The 12,660-nt window shown below is 44.0% G+C and overlaps 2 protein-coding genes across 3 annotated transcripts in view; one reads left to right on the top strand and one right to left on the bottom strand.

The window, feature by feature from the left end:
• The window catches only part of BCL2L13 (BCL2 like 13), a 42,176-nt gene extending 39,723 nt beyond the window's left edge, over nucleotides 1-2,453 (bottom strand). Inside the window, exons 1-2 of one of the 2 annotated variants that reach the window (XM_042889756.1) lie at nucleotides 2,375-2,406; nucleotides 505-558 (exon numbers count right to left, since the gene is read on the bottom strand). The gene's annotated coding sequence lies outside the window, so the exon portion shown is untranslated. Of the gene's footprint in view, nucleotides 1-504; nucleotides 559-2,374 lie in introns of both variants that reach the window. The other variant, XM_042889755.1, reaches the window with a different exon arrangement.
• Nucleotides 2,454-3,148: 695 nt separating this feature from the next.
• Nucleotides 3,149-12,325, top strand: ATP6V1E1 (ATPase H+ transporting V1 subunit E1). Its single transcript, XM_042889944.1, has 9 exons — nucleotides 3,149-3,281; nucleotides 5,399-5,464; nucleotides 6,414-6,523; nucleotides 7,000-7,066; nucleotides 8,834-8,923; nucleotides 10,145-10,213; nucleotides 10,646-10,740; nucleotides 11,524-11,611; nucleotides 12,177-12,325. The coding sequence occupies exons 1-9, from the start codon at nucleotides 3,249-3,251 to the stop codon at nucleotides 12,237-12,239; spliced, it is 681 nt and encodes a 226-aa protein (XP_042745878.1). The 5' UTR covers nucleotides 3,149-3,248; the 3' UTR covers nucleotides 12,240-12,325.
• The last annotated feature ends 335 nt before the right edge of the window (nucleotides 12,326-12,660 follow it).

Here is a 12,660-nt window from a genome sequence, read left to right as displayed (position 1 = left end):
ATTGCGAACTATTGTTTTTGTTTTCAAAAAGACATAGACAAATACTGACTCAGATACTGTAAGTATTGCAGAAAAGACCATTTTTCAGGAATGACTGGGATTAGAAAAGGACGCACAGCTTGAACAACCAGATCAGAGGGAGAAGAGCTTTCCACTAGAGGAGCAAGATGTAAAAGAGGCCAGAAACAATTTAAGAGAATAAGACAAAGGCTTGCTTGGGAGATGTAATGAATCAGAGGAAACAAGGCATTGCAGGACTACACAAGCCTTCAAAACATGGCCAAGGAGGTTACTTCTGGTTCAGAAAATTTTTGCACTGCTACTTAAAAAACTAAAGAGATCATCACAATGAGGTGAGTTTTCCTTCGTAGGAAGTAATTCACAGTATCTCTAACTCTGCACCCACGGGGGAGAAAAACCTACCCCTGTTCAAGCTGCTGTTGCCCTTTATTCCTTCAACCAACCACGCTGCTTGTTATATGTGGGTTGAGCCATTCAACTGACCTGAACACAGCAGTCCTAGTCAGACTGTCGTTTCCTCATGCAATCTGTCACGTCCTAATCCACAGAAGAGTAACATGTTAGTTAGAGGGCGATGCAAATCTACCCACGAATACAGCCAACATAATCCCTTAGAGAAGGGACTCAGCCATATTTCAGTCCTCCCTTGAAAAATCCCAGTGTGCCTCCAGCTGCATTTGCTGCACACCATTCAAATGCCAAAATGCAGCGATACTGCACAGTGGAACAACTCAGCAGTTGCCACCGAGGGCTGCCGCACATCTGACTGTTGCACATCACAGGTATGCTGTGTGCATGTGGAGCTGCAGCCTTGCAAACTATTTTGCTGTATGCTTATAAAAATAGCAGTTGATCAATACCTCGACCAATTTCTGTGTAACCTGCCAAAAACAGGTCCAGAACCAAGAGCACAGTACAGACCGCCTTCTTTTTAAGAACAAGGCCCTGTCACGACAGTATCTAAGTCTTGCTCAAAAACAGTCATTCCAAGACTCGAAGCAAGTTGTCAAGCTTCACTTACCAGCTACAATCTCACCTCAGAACACTTCCTGCTGTTGGGGAATTATTTCAAAGTACACGCGGCCTCATTCAGTAACTGCTCAGCCGAGCACAGACACTGAGATTTAGGGAGGCAACAAACCTGCAGCACTGGAGTTCAAAACACTTTAAGGAAGCTCATGGATTTGGTCTGTCTCTCTGTAACAGGTAACTGCTCTCAGCTTTCCTAGTTGGCAACACGTGTCTCTAACTCACAGCCTCACATTTACACAGGAGTTCCTTTTCAGATGTACCCAACTGCAAGGAGGTGCCTGCAGGATGTGCAGCTACAAATCCACACCCTGTGCCAACTTCATGGAAACCACCCAGCTCTCCACCACCTCACCAGAAGGGCTGAGCGGGGGATTGGGATGAGGTGCGTGCGCGGACTGGTCCAACCCTGCAGCAGTTTGCCTCCCAAACACCTGCCCTAGCAGGCAGGGCACCTGGCTGTGGGCTGGCTACTAGACAAACTCCTCAGCCTACTTTTCTGAGAGTACTAATGACTAAGAGATTGCTTTCAATAAGCTGTGAACTACTGAGTCCAAACACGCCGATCCCAAGTGGAGATGAATCAATGCTACATCCATTACCAGTCCCCAGCGTCACGTAATGGATGGTAGCACTGGAAAGCGTATCTGGGCGGTGGCTTTGGTTGGCCTTAGAAGGAGCTGTAATTAAGTGAGCATTTTAGGCGAAACGTTTGACTATCTTTTAGGAAGAAAACCAAGACCTGTGCGGGCTATCCACCAGAAAGCTTCTGTTTTCAGAGCTGCCAGCCACCTCTCCAAACCACTACAGCACAGCTCTGCTAACGGGCGAGGAACGCTTTTCCTATCGCCCCCCACCATGCCCTCGGCCCGCAGGCCCACACAGCACCACAAAACGGGGCCGGAGCAGCCGCGCGGCTCTGCGGGAGCGCATCGTAAGCCACTCCGTTACTACGGTGATGAATGAGATATTTCTATCCCGGCAGCACGGAGCCGGGATGAGTCAGGCGGCGGCGGGCCGTGCGCGCCGCAGGCCTCATCCCGCGCTCCGGCCGGGTGCGGGGCCGGGTGCGGGGCCGGGTGCGGGGCCGGGTGCGGGGCCGGGTGCGGGCGCACATCCATGCCCCCTCCCCCCCCGCTGCCGCCTCTCCTCCCGCCGCCCTTCAGCGGCCGCAGCCCGACGGCCGCCAGGGGCGCGCCCGCTCCCTCCCCCCCACCCGCACGCCTCCCTGCCGGCGGGAACGCGCAGAAAATAATGAAATAAACCGGCGCGCGGAAGTCTCCCGACCACCCGTTTCCCCCCCAACCCCCCGGCCCTTCCTCACCTGCGGCCGCCGCCGAAAGGCGGGGAGAAGGAAGAGAGGAGGGAGGAAGGGAGGGAAGGGGGGGGCAGGCCGGGCGGGGCGAGGAGCGGCGCAGCGCCGGGCCGGGCCGCAGCCGCCGGGGGTGGTGGGCGCGCGCGCGCGCGCGCGCACCGGGCAGAGCTCGCTCTGCCCTAATTTGCCGCCGCCGCCGCCATGATGGTGGGGCCGGGGGAGGAGAAGGCGGTGCGTCACGGCCGTGTCACCGCCCGCCGCAAGGGCGAGGACGCCGGGAAAGGCGTGGTTAAACTGGGGAAGTAGGAACAAGAAGCGTGGGTACGAGCTGGTGTGTAAGGAGCGGCTCCGTTGTTTGTTTCAGGAAACGCAGCTACAGAAGGGAAAGAGGCGCTCCCTGCCAGCCAGGGTGAACAAGAGCTATGGTGGGCACGCGTAAAGTTTGGCCGTAAAACAGAAACAGTAGCAAAACTCGAAAAAACCAGCGCATCTCTTAAAAATGGGCTTGGTCACAGCGCGACAGGAGGTCACAGTAATCGAAAAAGGCCTGGAACCCCGCGGCTTATCGCCGTGAGGCGCTCGAACAGCCCACCTCACGGCACGGCTCCAGGCCAGCCGCGCCGCTCCCATGCAACGCTCCACGTGCGAGCGCCACCGGGCTGCCCGCGGCCGCGAGATGGCAGCCTGCCTCACGTGGTGCCCCGCCCGCCGGTGACGTCACGCAGAGCACAGGCTCCTATTGGCTAGGGGGAAAGAGAGGGCGGGGCGCGGTGACACAGCGGCAGCTGTGACCCGAACCGGATTTGATTCCAGCCGTGCTCGCTGCCGGCTCTGTCCGCAGTTCCTCGGGCCCCAAGCGCTTTCCTTCGCGCCCGCCGCCGCCATGGCGCTCAGCGATGCCGACGTCCAGAAGCAGGTAGGGCTCGGCTCGGCTTGATGGGTGGGTGGAGGATGATTGTGGCGGAACGGCGGCCTGTAGGCTGCAGCCGGCTTCGCCTCGAAGCTGGCCCGGGTGTTGTGCTGTCTTCAGCGCATAGTTGTTCTTTGAGGCAGGTAAATACGTTGCCCTGCATAAGCTCTGCTTTTCTAGATGTTACTTTAAGGGCTCTGCTCCTCTGTTTTCGTAGGGCTACGCTAATTCGATCTAACTGGAACTTAGCATTCGTCTGTCCTTTTTACTTCTGTACCCTCAAGCCGAGCGGTGCAAACCGGGCTACTTCAGCAATGGAAACTTTTAAGGCTGAATTCTGAACATTGGAAGCTTCCTGCTGGGCCAGGGCACTGTGTCCTTATTGACAGTAAATAGTGCCCCTGCCCAGAATCCTGCTCAGCACCGGGCTGGATGCGGCGTGTGCTGTTAGCAACTGCACTGATCCAGCCAGCACCGGTCCTGCAGGCAGTGGGCAGACCTCCCAGGTGTCCTCTGCATCATAAGCGCTTTGTGTCTCACTTTCTCATTCAGTAAACATAGTCTCTTGGCAGGGAAGCGTCACATTGAAAGTAAAATCAGTAGGTCGTCTTTCTCCAGAAGGGGAATTGCCGCATTGTGTTTTCTTATTTTTATTATTATTATAATTATTTCCTTCCTCTTTCGTGAAGATTGTAAAAATAAAGCTGACCTTGTGTTGGCATTGCTCGGCTACCTTGGGCATAGACTTCAAAGCCAGGCTGGATGTGGCTCTGGGCAGCCTGGTCTGGTGGTTGTCAACCCTGTATATAGCAGGGGGTTTGAAACTCGATGATCATTGTGGTCCTTTTCAACCAGGCCGTTTTATTTTTCTATGGTAGACTTCATGGGCTAGTGTGGGCTTTGTGGATATGTGAAACACACAGTGTTAGTGGACTTTCATACCTATAACTTTCCTGCCCTTGTTTTGCACTGCTGAACCTAGCTGGGTTGATCCTGTTGACTGGAAAAGAGTGCTGCTGGTAGCACACTGGTTCTGCCTGTGCATAAATCCTGGCATGAATTTGCCAGCTGGGCCTCTGAACTTTTAACTACTTACTATGGCACTCTCAAAAATTTTCCCATTGAAACCACCTTTAAGTAAGAGATTTTCTCAATAATACATTTGCTTTCTTCTGGCAACAATGTTTAGTCGATTCTTCCATCTAACCTTGCTAGTCATGCAAGGCCAAAGCCATCCTGACATCTAGGACTTCCCATGGAAAGGATAATCATTTTCTTCAAAACAAGGCTGTTCACCAAAATTATGTCCATGTTTTATCTGCCTCTCTCAGATTTTCTTTCTTTAAAACAAGTAGATCTAAAGCTTAATTCAATCAGCCACCCAGGTCAGGCAAGCAGGATAAGAAGTTGACATTGTAGGTGGACTTGCAAACCCAAGTGCTGCAGACCAGAATTCAGATAAAAATGATTGACTTCATTTTGAGGATGTAGAAACCTGTTCATTTCTTCCACAGCGTATGCCTAATATCTTCCACTTTCCTGCTACCATTTGTTTTTTAATGTATATGGCCACAGTGCTGTCTGCCTATGGGTTCTGTTCTCTCATCAGCACTTTTCTTTAAGAAGCTTCATTTTGGCATGAGATTACATAAATAGGATCTTGCATTCAAGTTTGTTCAGACCAGGTTGTGAAACATAACTTGTCATTAAGTGCAAGTGAAAAGGAGGTGTTTGTGGTACAGTTGAGTCTACAATCCACTTCATCCGTGCTTGGAAATGGCTGTGCTGCTAGAAGTTGTGGTTTGACTGGGCAATGATTCCTTATGGTCTGCTCCAGATTTGAACTGAAACTTAAACCTGGCCACAGAATGGTGCAAGATAAACAAGAAGAACTTAATACAATTGGATTCTATGTCTTTGAGCTGTTGGACCTGTGGAGCAGTTTCAAAAAGTATCTTTAATTTGAATGTGTTAATGCAAACCAGTCTCTAACTATCATGTCATGTGCTTGCTGTGGTCTCTATCAGCAGGATTCATTCAGGTGCCATCTGTGCCTTTCTGAGGGATACACTTCTCATCAGATCCTTTCTAACAGAAAATACCTTTTCTCTCTCTTGTTACAGATCAAGCATATGATGGCTTTCATTGAGCAGGAGGCCAATGAAAAGGCTGAAGAAATAGATGCAAAGGTAAAAGTGGAAGTTTAATGTCAGTAAAAGGAGAACTGCTTCTGACATCCTGGTTTGATAATTGCACTCAAAGCAGTCCTAGGAAACTTTTCTGTAGTTTACTTAAGATTTAGTTATTGTATAGCAAAAATGATGCTACTGTTAATGTTTCTTATCTGTTTACAAATCAAAACAAAGTAACTGAGCTGGAGCTGTACTTTTGCCCAAGTTTCTTGGCAGTTCTTGGACATGAATAAATTCACATTTAAGTTCACTTACATTTTTATGCAAACAGGAGAGCTGAATAGCAATGTGAACAGACTGGAGTAAGTGGAACACTTTCCCTGCTTCTTCTACATAACTTGAGAACACAAAGAATTGAGAGAATTTCCTACATAATTTAGAATTCCGCTTCTTGCTACAAGGTTTCTTGTAGCAAGCTGTTCCCTTGTTACTCTGAATTTGGCTTGACTTCCATTGTATGTTAGGCTTATCATCATCAGTAGGAAATCAAAATCAGAGCAAGGATGTTTGTAATCAAGCACAAGTTCATGCTTGCAACAAAATGGAAAAAAATAAAAATAAAAATGAAAATTAACTATTTGAATTACCTTGGTGAAAGCTTGTTTGTAAACAGGTTTGTAACTGTACCTAAATCTGTGTAGCCACCTGCAAACACAGTTGTAGATGTGGTTTAGTAAGTATACGTTTGTATTTAAGGCATGGGTTGAATTATTTGCAGAATTCCTCACTGACATACTCACAGACATACTGATGAAATAAACTGTATCTTAGTAAGGTTCCTTTTGACTTGAGTTTTGATTGAGATGTTTTGTTTATAGGGAACCATAAATTATATGATCCTAGTTTATCTGTGAACATGTTCTTAAAGCGTGGCCATTTCATCTAATTCTATTTCTTTCAACCCGTGGAATCAATATACACTTCAGTTCTTTAATTTTTACTGCAGGCTGAAGAAGAATTCAACATTGAAAAGGGTCGTCTTGTTCAGACACAGAGGCTGAAAATCATGGAGTACTATGAAAAGAAAGAGAAACAAATTGAGCAGCAAAAGAAAATGTAAGTTGCTTAGGCTAGGTGGTTGGCTTCAGAGCCTGAGCTCTTCTCTTATTACTAATTTTCTACAAGACTCTGGTAAGTGGACAAATTGCAGCTTAATGTATTGAGTTCTAATTCCAAATTTCTAATTTTTCTGAGGAGTAATTATCAAAGGTGAGCAGCAATTGTATAACTGGTAGGAGATTTGGTGAAAAAAATCTCTTAGTTCTTTATGTCTGTCTAAAACTGCAGCTTGGTCTGTTACTCTTTCACAAATGGTTGTGTCAGGTTTTGTTTTGGTGGGCCTTTACTGAACAGTGAGGTTCTGCATTGTAATCATTTGCACGAGTTCAGACACAAGTTAAAATATTTAAGCAGGCTTTGTTATTAAACGTTGTTGTATTGCTACTTTTAAATGTATGCAGTTCAATGTTGTAGTTTTTCTGTCTGTATTCAAAGCCTGGTAAGCTGATTCAACTTTATCATGCAACTTGCAGTCAGATGTCCAACCTGATGAATCAGGCAAGACTGAAGGTCCTCAAAGCAAGGGATGACCTTATTTCAGTGAGTATGCCTGCAGTAAACACACCAAGGTTTGATTCCTACCATCTGTTAGGAAATGAACTTCTTCATTCTGGGAAGGAAAACATGGTTTGTGATTGAGTAATGTTTGCATCAATGTACAGCAGTGGCTTCCCCAGCTAATCTGAAAAGTCACTGAAGGTATGATCCAGGTTCACTAATTTGCTTTAGCTTGTTTTCACAGTCTCTATTGCCTGTTCTTTTAAAAGGGAAACACAGCTCTCTGCTGGGAGCTTTACAGGCATCTGTTTTATCTACTGTTTGGACAATAGCTTATTTCTTTTATGGACTTGAAAGAACTGTCTTTTACACGCTGTAGAACTTTGAAGTTCTGTTTGCTGACGTTAAGGCTGGTGTGCTTTAATGCACTGTTTTCCAGTTTGTTTTTTTCTCTCATCTTTAGTGGCCTTAGTAAATGGAAAAGTTTGCTTCTTTTTCTGCTAAGTAAGTAACCAGTCTGTGTATAAATGTATAGGGTGAGTGATCATTTACCAAGGCAGGCTGCTGTTTAGTCTTGCTGTGTTTATCTTGCACCATGTGCAGGTATTCTTATTTGTTTATCACGCAGCCTGAAGGTTACCTATCACCACTTTTCTTATCCCATCTTAAACAGTTGCAGTGTTCTATGTGCTGGCTGGGTGGTGCTGTTGAGCTGTTGGAGAAACACATCGAATGTAAAACACTTGGTAATGATGTTCGAGTCAGCTCTGCTGTGGAAAAGGAGTTAGTAGAAGAAAGTGGCTAGTTTCAAATTTTTGATTGTTCTGACAGTGAGGAGGAAGGGGGTGGCTAACAAACGAGCTGCATTGTGTCTCTGCTGGGTAATCTCTTCCTCATGTGTCAGCTGATTCAATCTCATGCTTCTGAGTAATACATAACGCTCTTCCTCATTTAAAACCCTTTAAAGTCACATGCTAGTTGTTCTTGCTTCCCTTATTGGCTCTTTACCGTTCTCCATGAAGAATAAAGGTGATCCCTTCCAGAAATGCTGTGTTGCTCTGTAGTTGGTAGTGTAACTGTATTTTGAGCACGTTGTTGAATTGTGATAGTCTTATACTTTACAACTGATTGCATTGATGTGCACTTTTCTATTAAACACTGTAAGGCAGAACAGTAAAGAAGGTTTTATACCAAATCATACAATTGCTTCTTCTGAAGTAATTATAGGAGTGGTTCACCTCTAGGAGCTGTATTTGAGTTGAATCTTAAAGAAATGTGATCAGTCTCTTCTGATACTGATTTATTGAAACAAAGGCATTCAAGAACATCTACTCTGAATTAAAAATATGCTTTTACTTTTGATTTTCAAGTTGCTTTTTTACAAAATTTTTTTTTTTAATGCTTGGTAAAAATATGGGTTAAACTTCTTTACTTGATCACAAGGCTGGAAAAAATAGTGATTTGGACAACTTTATTAGTTTAGATTAGGCAACAATTTATAGCTTATGTAGTTGCTCTGTGAATTAATATAAATACCATCCTTTTACTGCTGAGGTCTCTTTCAGGAAAAAAAATTGCTGTTGTCTGGTTATTCTGGGTTCAGATCAGGGCAGAGAATGGGGAAGTGTTTGGAAAGGACATTGTGCCATGCACATAGATGAAGGTCTAGCTTGGATGAACACCAGCTGGAGTGTACATTTACGTGTTGGCAGGGTGCGATAGCTATAATAGGAGTATAGAAAGTTGGTAGGCATGAAACCAAATGCCAAACAGATGGGCTCTGCTGATCTGATTTTCTTCTGAATGTAGGATTTGCTGAATGAGGCCAAGCTAAGACTTGCCAAGGTGGTGAAGGATACTGCCAGGTACCAAATACTGCTGGATGGACTGGTTCTACAGGTAAATATTTAAATCATAGCTAATAAATGATTGCAGCTTTGTTCACCTTGGTGTCTTCAAACGGAACCAACTGTAGAGGTTACAGTTGGATACAGCTACTGTAGATCAAACGTTACTGGATGATCTTTGAGTTTTAAACATCACTTCTGCTATATCTTTTGATCTTAGATTCTGAACAGGTACAGCTGTAGTTTATTCTGAAGCGTAAGATGTAGTATACCAGCAGCTGGCTTCCATTGTAAGAATGATTACAGATGTGCACGCATAAATCATATGTAAGATGCATGTTTAGGATGCATGCTTTAAGCTTTTGTGGTAATTAGCTGGAATGAGCTACTCAGATGAAGCTTTGGGTAAAGCTGTTTCTTCAAGCCTAGAAGTCAGTAGTTACCTGCAAAGCTAGTCCTAGCTTTGATGTATTCACTGCAGTATGGCACACATTTGTGACACATGCGAAGTATAGGTAAAATATAGATTCATAATACCATTCTCTAGCACTAGAACTTATGCTAAAAGTCCAGAAAGTGTTGTCTAGGGTCACTTGTGCAGCCACTAGTGCCACCATCTGGTGTGAATTAGTCCTTTTTACCATAAACACAGAGAAACAAGCCCCAAACTGTCCTGTCTGCAGCTTAATGGCAGAGTGCTTTTAATAGCGTTCCCAGCTGGTGCTTCCGATTCCCTGTTTTTGTTTCCATGCCACATTTAGCTGATATGAAACAAACCTGTCTCACTTGTGCAAACTAGCCACGTCCATCTTGGTTAGATTTGATCTGCTGAAGGATCAGTACTTGTGTATTACTACAGGCACTACAAGGCAGGAGTTACAGGAACTGAACTGAAACTACAGCATGTCTTCTCTAAGACCTGCAAAGGAAAATGACAGTTTGCTCAGTTTGCCTGGACAGCAGTCATCCTTTTATAATGGTGTATATTATCTGGGCAGCTCAATCTTGTGATATGCACATTTAGTTGCACTCAGGTTCCAAACTTTAGGCTAACATAGGGAACGTATGATTGGTAGTCAAAGGCTTTCCTGGATGTTGCTGCCATCTTCTTGGAATACCTGCATGGGGTGAACTTACAGTTCTTATTGGAATAGGCTAGCATTGCCAGATCTTGTTCTTCAAATGGATCAGCTCCTTTCCTTTTTCAGGGTTAAATAATTCTAAGATGATTAAAATGACAATTTTCTGATAGAGTGGTGGTTATCTTGTGCAGGGATTCTACCAGCTGCTTGAGCCTAGAATAGTTGTCCGGTGCAGGAAACAAGATCTCCCTATGGTTAAGGTAAGACACCTACAGTGCTATGATAGTATCCTTGCTTGTGAAGGCTGAGACCTGCCTACAAGTATTTGCATGTCACATCTGTGTGACATGAAAACAAGGAAAGCATGCTCTCAAGCTGCACTTCTGCTGCAGGTACAATGTGAGAGAACAAGTATACATTTCAAGTTGGGAATCATTTCCTTGCTTGGGTGTTACCTAGGAAACTTCAGACCACTACAACATTAATAATAATAATAATAATAATAATAATAATAATAAATGTTCTCAGCTCAAAAGCTGTACAGATTGCCTAATTAGAAAACAGAACAAAACACCTCAATCCCTTTTTTTTTTTTTTTTTTTTTTTTTTTTATTCCAAATGAATAAGCAACCAAATCCTAATGATGTGCTAGCATTTATCCACGTTAATGGCATGCTTCTCTTGTGTCCTAGGCTGCTGTACAGAAGAGCATTCCTATCTACAAAAATGCCACAAAAAGGGATGTGGATATTCACATTGACCAAGACAACTTCCTGCCAGACGAAATGTAAGGAAAATGGGAGTCTTTTACTGAGCCCAAACTTAATACAGCTATTAGAACAATCTTGGAAAATGATGTGTGTAGTATCTCCACAGTATCTACTGCTGTTCTAGTGGATCAAAACTATTAATAAAAGCTTCCTGCAACCTCCAGCCTGTTGCATAGTACTGAAGTATAGAATAACTGTACATAAAAGCTTAATTAACTGTTGGCCTTTTAGAGTGGGAGAATAGAAATGTAGCCATGCTTTCTGTCTCTGGAGGAAACAGACTGAGTCCTAAGGAGGAAGGCAAGGTGCTGCAGGGTAACGACACAAAGTAATTTGTGTTTGTTAGGCCTGCTAGGCTTTATTTCCCTAATTAATTAACATGGAACAAAGCTGCCTATTCTGAAAATTAGTGATCATTTCTAATGTATGAACAAGCAAACAGAACTTCCAGTACTATTCTTCACTTTCCAAAATCTGAAGGAATCTTATTAATAATAAAATGCAAAGTCTGAAACTGTTTTGAAGTGACAAATTTCACAGCACTGCTTGTATTTACATTGTGCTAAAGAGTATCTTTGTATGTAGCTGTGTACCTGGTAGCTGTGAAGTTGTTTTTGCTCTCCTGCTTCACTGCATTACTTTGTGTTGACTCATTAAGAGTCATGATCAAAAAATGTTTATGAACAAGAGTTACCTATATCTCTGGCTTACCAATAAGTGCACATTTTGGATAATGTCTTTGCCACGTTATAGCTTGGAGATGCATCATGGATTCCATGACTTTTATTTTTCCTTTCTAGTGCTGGAGGTGTTGAAATCTACAATAGTGATGGTAAAATTAAGGTTTCTAATACCCTGGAAAGTCGGCTGGACCTTGTAGCCCAGCAGGTGAGTTTCTCTCACAGCTAAAGTGAGAAGAGGATTAATTAACTGGTTTTATCTTGTAATTAAATCCTAATATTGTGTGGGATCAGATTTCAGTGTGGCTAACAAGAAGCTGATCATTTGAAGGGACAGAAGATTACTTATTGCTTGTGCTTCTCTACAGCAAACATGGCTTTTCCCCAAAAATATACTTTTCAGATTGAGAAAGAGCAAAAAACTCTAGAAGAGATGGTAATGAAAGGCTTCTGTGATTGTGCTGCAGACAAGATGCTGATATACTGCGTTTAACTTTGTTTATTGAAGCTAGCTTCAGCACAAGGAACTTTGGCTGAGATGCTTTTATATCCTAGTGGAAATACTAGCTGTGGCATCTCTTCCTCTTGCTGCAGTGTAGGCAATCCTTTCAGTGTGCAGACTAGCAGGCAATATGAAATCACATAAAAGCTTCAGAAAACTCAAGTAAATTACCTTCTTAATTTTGAAGACTAACCTAGCTGTCACACAATTCCTGTAGTGAGGAATGCTCAGCAATTGTGTTGCATATAACTGATGTACTCTTTTTCAACAGATGATGCCAGAAATCAGAGTGGCTCTCTTTGGTGCTAATGCCAACAGGAAATTCTTGGACTAAACCTCTGTAAGAAAAGGTGGGGTCTGTTCCACTGCCATAATGAAGGGATGCAAAAGCATCTGCTAATTTAAAATCTTGAAATGTAACATTACTGTGTCATCCAATCTCTTCTTCAATGGAATAATTTCGCATACCTGCTGTGCTTAGCCTCTCCACTTGTGGTTAGAATGTATAGCTTAAAGAATGCAAAGGCATGTGTGTGCATCCAGGAGTGACCCTAGAAGATGGAGGCTTTTGGGCTCTTTGCTTTCCTTGCACTGTTGTGGCTCTGTAAAGACAAGTGGTCCATTTAAGGTCACTCATCTTACTTTGGCCACGTTTCTCTCAAGTTGTCTGATCTGTGATGTGAATTACTGTGCTGCCCATGGGATGTCCCCTTTCAGTTAAGGTCTTCAGTGTTATCGAGGGCATGCATTCCTTC

Source organism: Lagopus leucura, unplaced genomic scaffold (assembly GCF_019238085.1).
Source record: "Lagopus leucura isolate 7727_CA_CO unplaced genomic scaffold, USGS_WTPT01 Super-Scaffold_100159, whole genome shotgun sequence".
NCBI lineage: Eukaryota > Metazoa > Chordata > Aves > Galliformes > Phasianidae > Lagopus > Lagopus leucura.
The sequence above is the reverse complement of the archived record's forward strand: the minus strand, read 5'-3'. Positions and strand labels throughout refer to the sequence as shown.